Source organism: Dreissena polymorpha, chromosome 10 (genome assembly GCF_020536995.1).
Source record: "Dreissena polymorpha isolate Duluth1 chromosome 10, UMN_Dpol_1.0, whole genome shotgun sequence".
Lineage (NCBI taxonomy): Eukaryota > Metazoa > Mollusca > Bivalvia > Myida > Dreissenidae > Dreissena > Dreissena polymorpha.
The window spans coordinates 89,758,828-89,779,557 of record NC_068364.1 but is presented as its reverse complement, the minus strand read 5'-3'; the positions used below and the strand labels follow the sequence as shown (position 1 = coordinate 89,779,557).

Here is a 20,730-nt window from a genome sequence, read left to right as displayed (position 1 = left end):
TTATAACTAAAACCAAAATATGCGAATCTGAAACATTGTTTTAAAATTTTCTCAATTTACCAAAACGTGAAAATGTAAAATTAACTTCATGTCATAGTCCAAATAATTAGACGTAATCTACCGATGTATACATGTATCGACCTCGTATTTATAGGATAGCTGAAATTATTCACGTTCAGAATAAATCTGAGCCAAGAGTCTGCCAAAACAAAAATCATCAAAAGACTATTGCGGCAATTTATATTGACTACATGAAGTCATCATTGATAATTTATACTATTGGACTAGGAGTACTCAATGTCAATACTGGAAACTTTCCATTTAAACAAGTGTAATTATGTTGTGTGAATTCGCAGATTTACAGTTAATATTATATAAAGAATGTAATCTTGAAACATTCTAAACAAGCAGTACATGTCGGTGTTTACCCAGGAAGATGGAAATGATGTACCCTCACCTACAGGCACCCCCTACCCAGACATGGACACCATACACATTGAAGAGGCTGGAGTGAGAAAGCTTCTACAAAATCTCAATCCACGTAAAGCATCAGGCCCAGACAACATATCGGCTCGAATACTGAAGGACTGCGCCGAAAACCTAGCCCCCATCCTTACACTGATATTTAATCAATCACTGAAGGAAGGCACAGCACCTAGAGATTGGCGACATGCACGTGTGTCGGCTATATATAAGAAAGGAGCACGCCAGGACCCTGCTAACTACAGACCAGTCTCTCTTACTTGTATATGCTGTAAGCTGCTCGAACACATCTTTGTCAGCAATACCCTGAAACATCTGGAAGAACACAACATCTTGAATGACTGCCAGCATGGATTCAGAGCAAGGAGAAGCTGCGAAACACAGTTAGTCACACTTTCCCATGAACTAGCAGCGTCACTTGATAACCGAATCCAGACTGATATGATCATACTCGATTTCAGCAAAGCCTTCGACCGAGTGCCACACAAACGATTGTTGAATAAGCTTGACCACTACGGTATTAGAGGCTCCTCCCATCAATGGATAACCTCCTTCCTACATAGCAGAAGCCAACAAGTCGTAGTGGAGGGGAAGTCGTCCGAAAATGTCCCAGTTGTCAGCGGAGTGCCCCAAGGCTCAGTCCTAGGACCGCTACTATTCCTAATATTTATTAATGACCTCCCCGACAACCTGCATTCAAAAACACGACTCTTCGCAGATGATTGCATCTTATACCGCCAAATAAAGTCACCAAACGACCAGCAAATCCTGCAAAAAGACCTGGACACTCTTGCATCATGGGAAAAGAAATGGGGCATGGATTTTCACCCACAAAAATGCAGCGTTCTCAGAGCATCAAGAGGAAGATCACCCCTTAAAGCAAAATACACACTGAAAGGAATAACTTTAATGGAGGAACACAGCACCAAATATTTAGGCGTCCAACTACAATCAAACATCTCATGGAAAGACCATATCAACATCAAGACGAAAAAAGCAAATAATATGCTAGGTTTGCTGAGACGGAATCTAAAAAACTCAAATAGCGATACTAAGACGAAAGCATACATCTCAATGGTAAGGCCCCATCTTGAGTACTGTTGTACAGTCTGGAGTCCTCACCAACAAAACCAGATCAAACAAGTTGAGATGGTGCAACGCAGGGCAGCAAGGTTCGTCTCTAATCGGTACAGAAACACAAGCAGCGTACAAGACATGCTTACAAACCTCAACTGGGAAAGCCTTGAAACCAGAAGAAAGAAAATACAACTTACCCTCCTGTATAAAATCACCAACAACCTCATAGACATTAATCCCAACGACTACCTACAGAAAACTAACTCTAGGACAAGAGCGTCACACCAACAGAATTACCTGCCCTACTCCTCTAAGACAGATTGCTACAAGCATAGCTTCTTCCCAAACACCATACCTCTCTGGAACAGACTCCCAGCTTCAGTGGCTGAGGCTCCTTCATTGGCATCTTTCAAGAAGGAGCTATCGAACCTTACCTTCTAACGGGGACTCTCTTCCAGCTGCAAGTAAATTCAAATGATAGGTTCGGGCTGTACCGGCGGGGCCTAGTGCCCCTTAACCGCCACGGAAGCCGGAGAGGTCAGCCTTGATGAATCGAAAGCAGCTGATAAAACTTTCCTTATTTCTGCCTGTATCTTTATGTCGCTCCGTCGATTCTATACTTCTACCTTTACTTTTTCTGTTTAATCTCTTTTTCTTAGCGCACCGTTGAAGGATTGTCAAGTCTGACAGATCAACGTAACGATGTAGATGTAGATGTAGACGAGCTACAAACAACACATTTTAATGTTTCTTCTTTACGTCAGGTTTGAAACCGTCGGGCAGCCATCTTGTTTTCAAAAGTAGTTCCAAATCCAATATGACGGCCGCCTTCGTACATCAGAGAGACGGTGTGGTGTAGCCCACTGTCCGATGCGTTCAGATTGCCACTTTCGCATGACGAGGGTCATTAACAATCTCATTGCGAACTGTAAATGGCACATTTTAGCACAATGCTTTTCGATACAAAATTGAATTCAAAATAGCAAACTTGTAAATAAGGGCAGCCTATCCAGGCGTTCAGGAACGATTTCCAGACGTGCTGAAGGAGTACGGCAAACATTGTGGTTGGAAAATTAAACGATTTCCTTATCGTGACACTATACTATTTTGATAATGATTGTTTTCTCATCTTGAAAGCAAAACTGAAATTCTGCAAAATATATTTTAACGCGTAATTGTAATTTGGCCACAATTTGTGTCCTTTGAACATTCAGAGAGTAGTCCGGAATTCCTTACACTGAACAGTGCTACATCCTTTGCGCTGAGCACAGACACAGTGATGTAGCCAAAGTTCAGAGGGGTTATCTCGAATCAGCCTATGAAATATTCGAAAATATTCATGCGTGTCTGCTGGCGTTATGTAAAAGTCATTAAGATAAAAGCTGAGTAAAACAGCTACGCCGAAAAAGCGCATGAGTGCTCTATACCTATGTTTAGGTAAGAGTTGTTGACACCGTGTGAACTGCCGTGTGAACTGCTAGGGTTACAAGTAATGCATAAACAACAATGTACGGGTCAACAGGGCTGTCTTGATGACTACCTAATTCGTAAGTAAAAAGTATTTCTCGCACATTTATTATTTATTTATTTTCATCAATGATCTTCTTGTATATTTTGAATTTGAATATGGTGTCAAAAATCAAAAGTTTTGTAAAGTGAATTTTCATCATGAAATTATATTCTTAGTTAGATAGGTATTCGATATTCCAACAATATTCATTTAATATGATGGTGAATGCAAATTGTCTTTATATTCAGTTCTCACTGCCATTTTCATCATACATGTACTTTCTATTCTTTCAGAACGTCCAAAAAAGGCCATATTGTTTTTATTTTGTCTAAGTTATTTCTATGAAATAAACCGGATGATAAAACGTGCACACAAAGCTCGACCCGTGCGTTATGACACACTCTTCATAAATGTGAATGGCGTGTGTTCATTTCAAACTTGCGATTAATTTTGAAAAATGAATTGCGTCTTAAATTATGCAATAGCGAACAACTTCAGTGCATTTAGCGCTTTGATTTATAAATGTCATTGTCATTCAAGACACGAGTGCGTTCTCCGCTGTCACTGTACTAGATGATTCACAGAATTAGTAGCAAATATTGCAATGTTACTATGACATGCTGAATTATTATAGAACAGTCATAACGTTTTATTCATGTTTTATGACCGATTGAATGAACTATGTTTTAAAATATTTTTTACTATAATACAACATGTATCTTGTTGTGATTGTCCATGTTTTGTTGGGGTTTAGAAAGAAGAACGCAGTGCAACACATTAATACAAAACACATGTGTAAAGAACAAACACAATAACAAACTAATTGTGGCCTAAGGGCCTTTATGGGTTGGTCAGTTACCGGAACTTGAATAGTAGGTAGTGGGCCGGGTTTCATCTGGAGTATTTGCTGACCGACTACCTAACTGGCCAACATTATACATTTGACGCACATTTTCTGCTGCCGAAGTTCCAAAACTAAATACCTATTTTCCGGAAAATTTGGTTGTGGTTACCGTATTTATTCAGTAGGTGAATGGTCGCATACGTTAAGTTTTTGGATTGAGAATCATGCTCCAGATAAATAAAAACTCACGCGGGAGAAATACACTTTTTTGCGTGTGGGGAAATTCGAAACATTAATAAAACGTTGTATGTAAAAGTAATATAAATAAATAGCATCATCTTATTTAGAGTGATTTTAAACATCCTATTCTGTGATTATTAAAAATAATGTGAGCATGTTATGTTTTTATTGAAAACATTTAAAAGTGTATTTTCATTAAGCAATAACATGTTTACACAATCACAATTATGTGAATCTATTGTTCCGGCCCTCTTAATGAATTCATCAATATTTGAAGAAAAGATTTTACAACATGTTTTATATGTCGTTATTATTAGACATAACAACACAAACTGTATTTAAATCGGCTCTTTTGACAAGCTTCTTTCTACCCATAGTAATTTGTATCATTTACAATGTTTCCCATCGAACCGAACCTTCTGATTTTTGCTAAGGTTTGTTACTATGCGCATTTGCATATTGTATAAACAGTTTCTGACTGGAAATACGAAACTTCTGCTCATGTTGTTCATCGACTTTTAGCACATTGGTTAAACCCACTAATAAATGTTGTTTATAACAAATCTAAACAAAGACTTATAGCACATTGGTTAAATCCACTAGTAAACCCTAAACACTCGCATTCAATTATGTTTGATGTGATTTAAACAAGAATTCCGCGGTCGGAGACACATGCCCCCTAATCAGGGCTTTGAACTAGTGGACCCAATTTCAATAGGGGTCATCTAATGTCCAAGGCCAATGCACATGTGAAGTATCAAGCCAATCGGTCAATTCGTCGACGAGTAGTTGATGGATAAGTATTTTCACACTTATTGTGACATTGTCCTTGACCATTGACCTAGTGACCTCAATTTCAATAGTGGTCATCTACTGTCCAAAGCCAATGCACATGGGAAGTATCAAGCAAATCAGTCAATTTGTTGACGAGTTATTGATCGGAAACGAACTTGTCTACCGACAGACAGACATACTGACCGACACCCAGCAAAACAATGTCTGTAGTAAATATGACCTAGTTTTTAATGTAAACCGGAAATCATGAGAATGATCATCGTTAAAGTAATGTATAGACAGCAAATAAATTAAAACTTCTAAAAATTAAAAAGCATCATCTGTATCGTACTTCATCAGTTTTTTTTTCAAAAGGACTTGTTTAATTTACTGAACGATGGTTTGAACCCGTAACAAAATATGCAGTATATGCCTTTTCCTAACGATGTTCTTGTACTTACCCGTTTGCTGAATTTTCAAAGAACTTAGGTGTTCAGGTTTTCATTAAAAATATTATCTATACGATAGTTAAAGCTATAGTAATGAATATCTGTGATCTATTTTTTCATTAATATCTGGAATCAATTTTCAATACAGTCTACAATCGTCTATTTCATCCACGGAACGTATTATTGACCACAATAATTATTGTTAACACAATAACGTAATTGTTTGCTTTTGTGAAAAAACGGCTTCCAACCCAAACTCTCAATTACTATCCATTTGCACCTTAATTTTCAATATCTGCAATCGCGGTTGCTTTTTAGATTTGTTTTAATAATTTGGATTTAACGTGTATACAAGGTGTTGAACACATTAAATGGCACGATGTCGTTTCCTGATTTAAGTTGTTAATTCTGCATTAGGTAGTTAATATATTCCTGCTTATACTTGTAATGCCCGCACAGAAACACAAACCTTCAACGTGATTCAACCTTACCGGACAAACATTAACATTGTACATGCAGCTTAATACTGCGTTAACAATTGATCACTTTTTGGAAAACAATGCATGTCAACTTTATTGAAAGAATTACATTGCAAATAATATTGAGTAAAGCAAATAAAGTAAATTCGGTCCTTGATGTAATCGTTATCATATAACTTTAATTAATATAATCATTCCTGCCAGTGTCTGATTAATAGATGCGAGCTATTGCATCGTTATCAACGGCAATCCCGAATGTCACTTAATTATTTAGTAAATTATTTGACTGTTATGCGAATTGAAACGTATAAACCAATAAAACATTAATTTATTACCGAAACACAAGTGAAATTCGCAAGCTTTCAGTTTAAATATGGATTACTGTTTTATAAAAACTTTTCACAATGTTCATGCTTTTTTAACCTTAATATACTATATTAATATATTTCAACAATGCCGTTTAATAAATAAAACGTAATACATGTATTAAAACATTGTAAAAATATACACATAATGGTATTTGTTTTAAATTTGGTGTTTGAATGTGTATGACAATGAAATTATTTGTTCATGATGTTAATCACGATACAATACGCCAATGAAAATAAAACGTAACAGAAAAGATTAGTTAATGAGCAATTTTTGTGGCGCTTGATTTCTGCGATTCGCCCCATAGGTAACATAATATACGTATACCGAAGAATGTAGTCCGTTACTGCAACCAACCACTTTGCATCCAGATTCTGCATTCATAAACAAAATAGCTCCGATGAGCGCGTTCCATCCATGGCAACGTCTTTTCACTGTGGCATCAGCACCCGAGTAACACGCAGTCCTCATGGACGATGTATACAGCGACGACAAATCGGTTCAATAGTGAACTATCTACACTTAACCGATACAGCGCATGTATGTGCTTTCGTTAAAAGAAATAAACTGCGTTCGCGATATGGGCGACACAATTTAATTACCACGCGCTACACTTTTTTACTGTCAAAGAAAACATCTCAATGTTCTGTGCGCTACAAACTGTTTATATGACAATTCGCTAGTGCCTATTATGCCAGTTTTGAACGTTTTCCTTACACACGAAATATATGTTGTGGTTGTCACTTTCACAGCAGTTAATTAATTTGTGTTAATGTTTTCCAAGTAATCAAAACAATCTCTTATATGTCCGTCATTTATTTTTTGTTCCCATAAAGTCGCTATATGACCTTCACTGTGTCTGTGTGACTTTAAATCCAGCAAATAATTTACGTGAATATATATATATATATATATATATATATATATATATATATATATATATATATATATATATATATATATATATATTGAATCTACATGAAGTATTGAAATCTTATGACAACGTTTGTCTTCACAAAATCTCGGATACATATAACACTAAGTGTAAAAACCTAGGTCACCAGGTCAAATGATGATAATCAACATTTTATTCACAAACGTTTTGCAGTTGTTAATTGGCACGTACGACAAAGACTTGTTTTAAAAAGCAGCATTTACTTTTAACACCAATAGCCAAATCATATATTATGTTGACAGCCTGTTAACCTTCCTTAATTCCATCTTTTTTATTCAACAAAGGTGATTCGTTGGCATCACGGTGTATAGTGTTTTTACGACCACAAAATATGAGCAAAATCGCGCCACCAGTACTTGCAGTACTTTGATATGTTAAATTTTTTATATTACGTACACAGCAATGGTAAGACAAAAAGACAAAATAGTATAATCTTACTATTTTGAAACCATATTGAAAGCATAACGTTTAAAAATAAGTTTACTTCAAAATATGTATATGTTAACATGTCAAATACTCACATAGCGACTGAAACATTTAAAGGAAACATTTTCTATGGTTGCTGTGCAATGCAGTTTAAATGTAATAAGTAAGGGAGACACAGTTAGATTTTACGTGACATAATAATCGTGTGTAGTTTGAAACGTTGAATACATTGCTTTATCTTCCACGAGGCGTTGAAAGTAGACTGCTCATAGACCTGCAGGAATTTTTCATATGCTGTTGTGCTAATTATATCCTCCTGACTCAGAGTGTCCATCCGCCGACAGCCGACCGCAGCTTCCTCTGCCTGGCTATTCTTTCATCGATTGACATTTGGTTGAAAGAAGACGATAGAAAGTCATACATATTGAGAATCTCCGTGTCATTGTCACGTACGTGATCGTTACAGATCTTTTCGAAGGTCTTCCAGTCCTGAAATCACAAGAGTGAAATTAGCATCTATCTTCATGTCATTGAACCTGATGATGGAATAGGCTACATTGTTTCTACGATTAAAACGTTTGTTCTATCTGAAAGCTTTTTTGAAATGTTCAAACCATGCTTAAGGGTCACATAAGCACGAGGTCAATGTATGCCTTCTTGATCTTTCTTTTTTTCCGGCTTCTGACATCATGGTTGTCAATTGTTTTTATGTGCCACTTTTAATTGAACCAGGTCTTCGACAATTGATTACCAAGGTTAGGTTTTGAGCCAGAATTGTTCTTATAAATTTTCAGATTACAAATACAAAAGAATTTGCAATTTTTAGATGCATATCCAGCTCTCACCTGACTGTTGAACAACAACATGGTTTTCATGTTGTCAATATCTGTCTGCGCATGTATATTTGATTGAGATCGTTTTTATACGGGTGTTTGATTTGTGATAAATGGTTAATTTGAGGCTCGGCTAGCCCTAAAAACTTTTGAAACAATTAATCTATTTTTGCTAGTATATCCTATTAGATAATGTTTGGAATAGTTGCATTTGGATTATTTGTAATTGTTTAAATAAATTGTCAACCCTATTCCGACTTATGGATCGAAAAAACACGGTATAGAATTTTCAGAATTGTTTTAAACGAAGTCCAATTCAATATTGCAACTATTTACATGGCGTACATAACTATGTAACTAAGAGTGTTGTAATGGGATAGTTTGGAAGATTACGTATAGAACATCATGTAAGTTCATACAATACTTTAATGGCAGAAGATCGATATCTTAGACATTGATATGTACTGTAAAAACGACAAAATTGTATAGGAAGGATTAACAAGAGATATCTTGAAACCGTTTTTTGTACAGCTATGGATTTGGCGACGCTTGGCTTTGTAAAGACAAAAGGAAATATAGAATACTTGTAATCTCATTTAAAAAACAATTGATTGATTGTAACACATAACTGGCTAGAAACCTTAAAGGGATCTTTTCACGGTTTGGTAAATTGACAAAATTGAAAAAAGTTGTTTCAGATTAGCAAATTTTCGTTTTAGTTATGATATTTGTGAGGAAACAGTATTACTGAACATTTACCATAGTGCCATTATATGTATCTTTTGACGATTTGAAAACCTAAAAATTATAAAGCGTTGCAACGCGAAACGATTGAATAATTTGGAGAGTTCTGTTGTTGTCGTTTAAATTAACGAAACTACGAAGATTGCTTATTTAAGGTATAAAATACTTGAAATTGTTAACCAGGCGGAATAGCCGAGCGGGCTAATGCGTTTTTACTTCAGATTAACTCCAGGACTCCGGGGGTCACTGGTTATGCTTAACAAAATTAAATTGCTATCTATTAATATTTCCTTTTACATTCAAACGTCATTTTCTAGATTTCGTTTTTCTAGTGGTAACTTGGCCATTAAAACAGGTCAAAATTTTAATATTACATATAATGTCGTTACTGTACTAATAACTGTATTTAGTCTCTGCACTAAACTATGAAAAATTGTGTAGGTACCAACAAAGCCGATCCATTTACTTCTGTAATGGTTGTTTAGTTGAAAGAATTCAAATGTGTTAGCTAAGCGCGTACCCCGTGCTTAGTACCTTTTTAAAAATTCTGCTCATTTCGGGATACGCCTATTTTATTGACCATTTAGGGAGACACATGTATATAACGGTGGGTCGCAAGCGTTCTTTAGATAATCCCACAAGACAACAAGTTCTGGTTCTTAGTTTCAGGAAGAATGACACTCATCTTCAATACAGTAATCATTACAGTAACTGAATACTATGTACACTTGAGAGCATATAAATAAGCCTCAGGATTTCGATGCAATCGAGTTTAAATAAATATGTTTATACAAAGGGTATTGGATAAAGTAGTGTGCCTCTAAGTGGAAGTAATGACAATAATCATGAAATTTATTGCACACATACTTTAATGCAACTCGATAAACATTATGTATTTTACCGATTCGACATTTTTGACAGCTTTCCTAAATTCTTGTCTTCTTTGCTCGACTTTAATTTTATTCAGCTGCAACGTCGCCGGCATATTATCTTGTAGAAGCGAGAAAGTTTGAGACATGTCCTTCCAGAACTGAATGATTCTCGTAATCGGACGTTCTAAATCATCGAGGCACTGTACGGCTTCACGGAGACCTTGAACCTTTCCAAGACTAGCTGGAAATGCGGAACAAAATATACACACACAGATGCTATTTGAATATACCTGTATTGCTTTGCTTGTCGTTTATATGAAAATACGATTGAATGGAAAATCTAATAAGGTAATATCTTCATTGAATGTTTTTCTGTATGTTATGCATCAACGTTTTATAAGCTCACCCGTAAACATATGACAACATTTGCCTATGAGCATCAATAAGGCATCATTTATAGCCAAATATTCATAAAACTTTTTTTTTTAAAGAACATATGTCCACATGGTTTCTAGGCCGAATACGAAACTGGATCAGGTGGTAGCAAAAACTTGTTCACATGAAAGAAAAATAAACCTGTGAACTCTCGACATGAGATTTGTAAAATATCAATATTCATGAAACTTCGTCAACATGGCATCCATATTTTGATTATCTAGAAAATCTTTCTTTAGAATAAGATGCAGATTGAATACGAAAACGGTAGATTAAACGCGTGTTGTTTTTGTGCATTCGTGAATACGTTTTTCCAAAAATAAAGGAGTAAAAAAACTATTATGGTTTAAACTCGAATACGGCTTTTGATTGTGTATTCTTTCTTAGCATATGTGATAGTGTAATTGTATTCTTCATCAACAATAAAAGCAAAGTAAACATTTACCCCAAAATTAAAGATAATCACAAATTTCAAGTTTCTTGGTTTTCAACCATTATTCTTAAATATTTCTTTTCATATTTCACTGTAATATTTTTTTTTGTTGTTGAAAATTGGGACTCGATATTTTAAAACACTGTGAAATTATTTTTAGCAAATGCAAACACATCGAGACTTGAATACTACTCTCAACAAATGCCCACGTCACACCCATGAACAAATTAAAATTGACCTATTTTTGCTTTACCTGCTTATAACATGCTTGTAAGCGATATGAAATCAAGTAGAAAAAGAAGATGGTTTTCGTCAGAGTGTATTTCATAAATGTTCGTATAAGGCATCATATACAAATGTTTTTTTTATGAGTTCCGATGGTTAACAGAGAAATATGAGTGAATTAAAATCACAGTGAAAAAGAACAGTGAAAATTATCGAAAATGTTTCATTGTTTTACCGGAACTAGTTTTATATATCATTTGTTTTCCCATTCTGACCACCAATTGTATCAAGGGCGACTTGTCTGAATTGAATGTTTATATAAAACATACGGCTTAGCTTCCCTTGAACAAACATAATATAACATTTCGGGGCGCCCAACGGGAAATTATAGTGTACGGAATGGCAAAAAGGCAAAAACAATCATTGGTAAGCATACAATAAAAATAAAATGTGTTGGATTTGGTGGAAAATCGAGTAAAGTTAACCTGTGATCATATAAAAATATATTTTCACTCGTCGCTGCACCACTCGTGAAATTATCATTTTATATGATCACTCGTGAATTATAATCGATATTTCACAAAATCCAAAAATATCCTTTATTTCTTTATTTTGGGTGTAAAAGAAGAGACCGATTATCCATTAACATGCAAACATACATTTATTTATATTTAAGTAGGTCGATTGTCACTATTGTTCTCAGTAACCATTACTTGTTGTGTGACCCAATGAAATGTATAATATATTATAAGCGCTTGTTGTTATCAAGTTATAAAATTATAAATAATTCATAATTGTTTTTAAATTTAGATACTGCGGAATATCCATAACAAAGTCTGAAAAATTGTGTTGCGGGTTGTTTTTCATGAACACTAGCTTAACGAATTGATATTTCAAGGTTTTCAGCTTCTCTTTATAGTGAATAAGTGCTTGGTAAAAAACATGCAATAATATCCATAGATCCCTCAAATGTCATGCTGATACCTCCCTTTAAATTTATGTTAATTTTGCTGATCAAGCTCAGCCTGTGACCTATGGTATAAGACCACGTACCATATAATATTATATGTAAAGTATATAATTTGGTCAGTTTCGACCACAATGGCAGCAGTTTTTAAAGGAGGACATTCATATGATGCAACAATCCCAATATATCCTTTGTTTAACTTTGTTTAACGTACTTTAAATGATTCAACTCTAAAATCGGCTATATCTTCTCTAAAGCAACTGGGCAAAAAAAACCTGTAATATTTGCATGTTACATCGCACATTGGCCATCTGTTGTGTTTGAAGGAATCATTCCGCGTTGATCAAATTTGGCCACCCGGAGCTGTTTCTTCGAAAACAAATTGACCTTAATTTCCAATTTACTCTATTTTTTTCTGTAAAATCACCATGCCCACAACTTTAATAGGTATTATGAGAGAAACGATTGTTGTCCTCTACAAAGTATGTTCAAATAATCCTTAATGGTTCAACACTGACCGCGATCCAGATTGTTAATATATACTGTATAATCTGTTTAACGGTTAAAACAGTTTATGCACATGAACTAGCTGTTAAATAATAAGCATGTTAAATTGTATTGTACTAATATAGTAGAGTAGCCCTTTGCCAAGTTTGTTTCATTCATATCTCTGTGATTATAATTGCCAATACGAAACTGATGAAATTGTTTATAAAGACTTTACAAGCAAAATACCTACACACTCTTGCTTTTAGATTGCAGTATTGGTATGTAGAATTGTATAAATTCAGTTTTCTTTTGCAAATTGTGTTCAAATATGCACCTGACCTAAAACTGCATCAGCCAGGGAATCTTTTGGTTTAAATACCCTTTAATAGCATAAAAACCATTACATAATCGATGTAGACAAATCTTGGTCACCTTGTTTTGTATTGAGAAGAATCTTGGAAAGAATGAGACAATATAAAGGGATCTAGATGTTGAGTCAATACAAAGTCCGAACAGGATCCGAAATAAGCATACAATTAGTCGTCAAATCTACATTAAGAAAAAGCTCTGAATTTTTAAGGCAGTTTTCCCCATTTATCTAAGAGTAAAGACCCAATAATGTTTAAGCCGTCGTAATATTTCTTTTAAATTAAAAAACAACGAAGGAATATGTTAACTGTTAATTTATAATACAAATATTAAAAAACACCTTTGTTAAACTCTTTAAATATGCCACGTAAGCATTGTTATTTCTTGATTAAATAAATATAACATAGGCGTTTGTCTATGGTACGTGCTGTTCAGATGTATTAGTGTTTGGGAAATATACAATTGTGAATACCTTCGGCGGCTGTACCCGTATTTTGCAGTTGGATCTGTTTTAATACTTCATTGACACCAACGATATTTTCCAGAATTTTACGTTGAAGTTCATGGAATCTGCATATATACACAAATTCGCATATGTTAATGACATTGAAACATAACCTTAGGTATTTATTCCTTTTATTTATTAAATAGCTAAGATACTTTCGTATTTCAAAGGAAATGTATGTTGTATGTTTGTGTTATTATGTGTTACGTGAGCTGCGTTTTTATCGCCTTTTACGTTAAATTTATTCTTTTTTTAGTACAGTAATCTTACTCACTTCTGTTCTGTGTTTGTTGATTCACTTGACATTTCATCTATGTGTTGAGAAATCTGACAATACACGACGTTGATTAGCTCTACATCCTAGAACAGACCATGGAAATAAAATGAATAAACTGATGATTGTTGTTGCTTTTTCGGGTTTACATTTTTGTCCGAAATTATGCTTCAGTAAATTTAGCATAATGAAACCAAAATCAGTGACTACAAAATACATAATGAGTCAAAGAGACGGTCACCCGTATGTCTTTGAATAGAGACCGATTCACCACTCAATTAAAATGAACTTGCTTCCAATTAAAGATTCCTTTATACTTTTCACGCCAAAATTGATTGCTGGTAAATCCATTCCGTTAAGCTCCGGTTATCTAGTCCTGACGGTTGAATCAACAACATTTATTTTATCAAGTTTATATAAGAGGAGAATTTATTCATGCCACCTTTGTTGTATTTAAAACATACATGGCTTATCAATAAAGAAACCAATGGGTATACTTCGACGCGTGTAAAATTCTAAAAATTAACAACCAACCTGAACGTATCTGTGATTTGGCAGTCGAATGAAATGGTTCGACATACGCATATTGTATTTGTTAAGTTTGTATTATATGTGCCTTTTTGTTTACTGTGAAATCGTAGTCCTGTCTAACTTTCTAAAATCCGCAACAATTTACCTGTAATTGTATCGCATCCAATATTATTGGAAATATTGTACCGGTTAAGAGACCAGCAGTACACTTAAAGGTCGTCATGATACCCGATACCATGTGTTGATGAGAACATGAGACAGTGGCGGTCAGTCGAACCTAAAAATAGCAAGACATTATTTCAATGAGAGTTAACATTTTAGCCTGCGTGTCAATCCGGTTGGGGACTAGAAATCATAAGCGCTATAATGTTAGTAGGGCCGGTTATGTTCAGTTTAACAATATGGCGCATTTTCCCATCAGGATTTAGTTTCCATAGCGGCGTATTAACCGGTTTAGTATAACGTTATTTATTCAGAATTTACACTGTCTGTTTCTTCAACCTTTAAAGCTATTACATGAAATAGGAATTTTGTAATTAAAACATGACTACAAAAGTCAGAAATTATAATTATATATCACCAGGATGATAACAAGAACATAGATATTTATACAGATTGCACAACTTGTGCAACAAATTATTGTATGCATATTACGTATTGTTATATTTTTTTAATGCTATTCTCTGCAATAATGCAGTATGCTAACGGTTACATCATGTTCATTCATAAACGTAAGCGTTCGATCGTCCAAACTAAATTTACTATTGGAATACTATGTAAAACTAGTCAGTGCTGTAGCTAGAAATGTTATTACAACATTTTACGGGTGTGTTGTTTAGATCCGGGAAACAGTTTTTGAGCGCGTCTGCGCGCACAAAAAGTAAGAATATATAGAAAATTATAACTATATATGATACAGATTACAACGCTGATTCCAAATGTCGCTGAAGCTCAAGCATAACAGCACCAAGCAAAGAGATTACCAATCCAGCTGCATCCGGATGATCCACCACGGTCAGGCACGCAAGTTCTAGATATAGTGCCATCATACATTGCATATGATGCATCTCAATGTCTGATAATTTCTGGAACATTTTCTTTAATGTCTGGAATAAAATAAATATGTTCATAGTAACTATATTATATAATCCTTTATGTGTCATCTAGCCTTTGAAAGCAGTTTAAACCTATCCCACCACTGCTTTAACCTGAGCTCATCTTCAGTTATATGATATTGATTGTGGTACATGTATCTACCTAAAATGCACAACAAACAACAAAGTAGTGTCATTTCAGCGGTTTAATGGTATTTCGCATCCGTACATTCACCACATATTTCAAAGTGTCAATGAAGACGAGTATAACTGGTGCATTTTTAATTAGCACACAGGTTGTTCTTCGTTGATGAGAGAAAAGCTCAGTATATCCTTGTGTTGCGAACAGATATACGTGAATATAAAACAAATGGTTAAGCCTTAATTGTCAAATTTTATATACCGTTTTATTTGATTTCCCTAAAGATTGTCCAAGCGAATGCTATGTAAATGTAATGGCGTTTTAAGAGTGATTTGATTCTAAGAAATCCAGAAATCATCTGACGATATTGATTTTAAATCGGTGTATATGGTACATATTTTGCGACTATAACTGCAAAAGATATAACTAGTTTTATTCACGTAACAATAATTTTAGCGCACTTTTGAATATAATTTTAATCTAAATGACAAGTGCATATTTTGTACGTCTGTTTAAAATCAACTCGGGATAATTCATGGTTTACAAATTTATTTGGATATCCTCTTTTCCGTAGATTCTTACTTGGTGTACGGTATATTCTGTATTAAATGCCAAAAGATGGTATACGTCGGAGAGACAAGCAGATCATTAAAGGAACGTGCCAAAGAACACGAGGCTGACGTGCGGTTACGAAGAGATAAACCAATCTCAGAACATTTCAATGGTGCTGGCCACAGAGTGCAGGATATGGGTGTATCAGTGTTAACACAAATAAGAGACAGTTCATGTTATTACAGACTTATATAAAAGAATTGGAATTCATAAAGAAGTTTCAAACGCAATTTCCAAATGGACTAAATACAAAAAATCAACTTGATGTCCTGCTACGGGAAACTTTCTTGTAAAAAATATATGTGAAAAACATTTTATATTAATCATCAACATAAATGAATGTAAAAATAATAGTACTTTATGCAATTTATCTTATCCATAATGTGTATATGATATATAGAATAGCAAGTATATATGATTATTTAATCAAATATCATTATAATATTTTACATAGATATGGATTGAAATAATTTAAGTCATAAAATAAGTTTACCCTATTTAATTTATGATAATAAGTTTAGGTAGATTATAATTACATATGATGATGATTGTTTTATTGTAAAATATCAATTTATTAAATATATAAAGCACACATTTAACATAAGATTAAGACAAAATATGTAAGTGTTTAACGTCATTTCATTTTTGGCGAATTTTTACATTTTTTGGGCGCCATTTTATATAACGCCATTTATGACGTCATCATGTACAACGTCATTTGACGTTTAAAAACATTTTTCTTAGTTATTTAAATTGTGCAGTCAAAAGACGTAAAAATGTAGTTAACATATAATTTCCATTGTTTTCATAAAGGCATTATGCCGAAACGTCAATTAAAGGAGTTTAATCAGAGAGTCACAGAAGAAGGTTTCTTATGAAGAAGTGAAACCTAAACATGGATGTGTTTTTGTTTGTTATTTCAAATGTACAATTGAAAATTAGTATCATCATCGACACATCAGTTATTCACAATGTTCAACAATGTGTATCGTCTAATATATGACTTTTTTATTTCTTGCAGTGCTTTTACATGTTAGTTTATTTTGCTTCTGTCATGATGATTGAATTTGATGATTTATTCACACTCTGCCATATAAATCAATTTGAAGACTAAAATGATAACGTAGAACGGAACTTATCGTTTGGAAAAGAACTGATTTACAAAGCGTTAACAATGTTAATTCTTCAAATATGAAGAAGAATGTTGAACAGCTTCGTATAATCACACACAATTAATTATTGAAAATAAAACCCAAAAGTTACAATATATTGCTTTTATATTTCTCAAAACTGAGACCAACGCAAGACAAAAAAACTTCATACAAAGAAACGAACGTGATGTTTAAAAAAATCTTATTTGTCATTTTTAGTTTATCAATATTTATATTATTCTTGTTTTTAAGTCATTAATGTATGAGCAGAACATATAAAACCTTTATAGTATATATTGTTTTTAAATCTGGGAACACCATCACGGTCAGGAATAATTACAACACAAATTAGCAGCAACAAACAACAAACTCCGACAACGTTATTTCCTGAACATTTGGATTATCAGCTTCGACTTTCAACAAATGTCAAGTACCGATTTGTGATTTAAATTAATTTTAACATACATGTAGGTAGTCACGGTTTTCACATAGCTATATAAAACTGCTTAAAATTGACTTCAATAATAGATTGAAAGATGCCAAAATAAGATAACTGTCGAAATTAGGCTCTTGCAAATCTGATTATAAAACATACTTTTTTCGTCATAATATCCCGAAATTAATCGAATGTGTCGTTTTGTTGTTTACGTCATACCTCTGAGCTGGTTTTCTTGTTCGTCTGTTATATGTAATGAATTAAAACAAACGTTCACAAACATGCGCGCACACACACACGCAAGCACGTACGTTCACTCACTATTGATATATCCTTACCATAGTCACAGCGTTTACAGAGTCCTCCTTTATCAATCGAATATTCTCGAATGAAAGCTACCAAGGTTGCTGAATCTTCTTTGTATGATTCAGTCCACGTGACTCATAAACAGCTGAAAACACAAGGTCAAAGCTTGACAGCTGTTATCAGCTATGACAACGCTTTTTTCTATGAACGAAATTTATCCAGATATTGACAATTATGCAACAACTAACGGTATGAGCGAGAGTTTAGTTTTGAAAGAGTTCTAATGGAATTAAATGTTAAATTTTAAAGATTGATCGCACTCTGTTTAAATCCTAAAAAGACTTACCGTTCCTGTATGACGTGGTACTTTTATGAACCCTATTTATAGCCATATTTAAACAAAATGTAAAACTTACAATATGTGTACTGTAAGCTGCACGTTTTTAATAACTAACGATTTTTAAATATTATTTATGATTCTGATGACATTCACTGCATTAACATGACTGAAATTAACGCTTTAGTGTAAACATGACTAATTTGTTATACATATAGTAAATCAGTTCGGAGTACTGTTTTTAATTATCATTTTGTAAATACAAATGACACTGTTTTCTTTCAACACAAGATTGTGCAAAAGCCATATGTATCTTCAGCCCTGTTGATCATGTTATAACAGGTGAACTGCATGAAACTAATCCAAAAGGCATAATATGAATATTTCAAAAATTGGTGAAGCAAATAAAAAAATGATGTTTTGTGGCTTACATTTGGAACAGTTAAGATTTGCTAAGGACTGTCAAAAGAGTTTACTTTAAAAAAAAATAATATTTCTTCACGGATGAATCTTAATTCAAAAGACATTCAGTGTAATTCCTTTCTGTAAAGAAGAAAATATTAATATAGTCTGACGAGTATGTTATTTTTAGACTATTTCAAGGCAACTGTCGGAAACTACTGCATATTATATATACAAATTAGACATCTATTCAATAAAATGTCCGAACATATTCATAAGAGCAGCAATTGAACGGTTCACATCAATTATGATAATAGTAAGTTACCCTCTCTTAACTGGACGCCAAACTTCAAAAGTTCTTCTATAGCAAAGTCAGAGTCGTGAAAAGCAAAACAATTGTATTTGACTAATGAACTAATGTCTATTTAAATTCGAACAACTTACTACTGTTAGTACTGTAATGAGTTTTGCGAGAATAGCCACGATATAGAAAAATAACTTCGGAAGTCTTTAATATTTAATAAAATCAGAAAAAAGATGACAAAGTGTTCCGTGCTCGTACACATGACGTTTCAACAAAGATAGCTACACGGACGCACAGTCTCATAAAAAGGCAACATACTTTGCTTATAGAACATCAGTTAGAGAGAAATCTCATACCGTACGTCATTTTTTAAAACAGCGTTTTTACCAATGAAATTGTAGAAAAAGTATATTATTTTGACATGTTTAGACTTTTGTTTTGCCCAAATTTTCTTCTTGATAAACATTTAAATAAATTCAATGAGAAAATGCCGTCTTCATGGGGACTAACCGTGCACCTGTTTTTGCTGATCTATTCTTTTATTGTTTATAACAACACTTTACGCTAAGTTTATGGAAAAAACTAATCACATAAAATGTATGTATAGTTTAAATCTAACTTGTAGATATATATATGATATTGTTAACATAAATTATCCTTTCTTTAAACAGATTATCAAACATATATACCCCAAAGAACTTTCCGTAAAAAGGTCTTGTTCAGCGTTTACTGATAAACACTTCCTTAAAACAAAAGGAACTCTATATGACACATGAAATCATTTTAATTTAGATAATGTAAATTTCTTAATCCTGGAGAAATGCATATTCGCAATTAGTTTTTTATATGGTTACGCTTGTTCCAGAATTAAGTATATGTATATATATATATATATATATATATATATATATATATATATATATATATATATATATATATATATATATATATATATATATATATATATATATATATATATATATATATATATATATATATATATATATATATATATGTATGTTACGTTCCTTTTAAGTACAATAAATATCTATACACAGAAAATTAAAATACCTGTTCTGCTTTTTTAAGGTCTGAAACTAAACGCATTAGCCAACGCATGTTTGTGTCTTTGTGTTTTGGAGACCATGTTTTATAATAGTATTCAACTAATAAAACATTACTATCTTTAAATATGTTCAAATGACTGACCTGCAATATTGGACCGTGTTACGGTATAAATCCGTCCTGTCAAGCACAACTCAAGATCTATATCGATAACACAATCCAAACCCATCAATGATCTAAGTTTTGGGACTAGATATTACACAAGCTGATTAGATCCAAATGAACGGAAGGCCGTGAAGTATAATTCACAGCGTATAAACGAATTAATGTTGGGATTGCGATAGTAATAAATATACACTTAAACACATGCTGAAATTCAGACATCGCATGTATTTCGGATATGTACTCAACGACGATCCCTTTATTTAATAAGTTTCAATTACACATAATGACATATACAATCAAGAAAGTCGTTCAAACAGCTTAAAAGCGAACGGGACATGTATATTTTTTATTAACACGTTATTGTCATACAACCAATTTAAATGTAATCCGGTATGACTACTTCACATGTATTTAATGCTCGATTTTCAGAGAT

At 33.4% G+C, this 20,730-nt stretch overlaps 1 protein-coding gene across 1 annotated transcript; it reads right to left on the bottom strand.

The window, feature by feature from the left end:
- Positions 1–7,355: 7,355 nt before the first annotated feature.
- LOC127848221 (uncharacterized) lies at positions 7,356–20,401 on the bottom strand. The gene is made up of 8 exons (XM_052380549.1): positions 20,277–20,401; positions 18,057–18,169; positions 15,267–15,389; positions 14,429–14,560; positions 13,753–13,838; positions 13,446–13,543; positions 10,085–10,296; positions 7,356–8,095 (listed from the first exon to the last, which is right to left on the bottom strand). The coding sequence occupies exons 2-8, from the start codon at positions 18,057–18,059 to the stop codon at positions 7,928–7,930; spliced, it is 822 nt and encodes a 273-aa protein (XP_052236509.1). The 5' UTR covers positions 18,060–18,169; positions 20,277–20,401; the 3' UTR covers positions 7,356–7,927.
- Positions 20,402–20,730: the final 329 nt, after the last annotated feature.

Bases quoted from the DNA above. Each gene is read 5' to 3' on its own strand.
- LOC127848221 (XM_052380549.1), bottom strand. The intron at 13,839-14,428 runs GTAAATTGTTGC...GGTCTGTTCTAG, and splicing joins TGGATGCGATACAATTACAG to GATGTAGAGCTAATCAACGT. The intron at 8,096-10,084 runs GTAAAATACATA...TTGTGATTTCAG, and splicing joins CTGTCAAAAATGTCGAATCG to GACTGGAAGACCTTCGAAAA.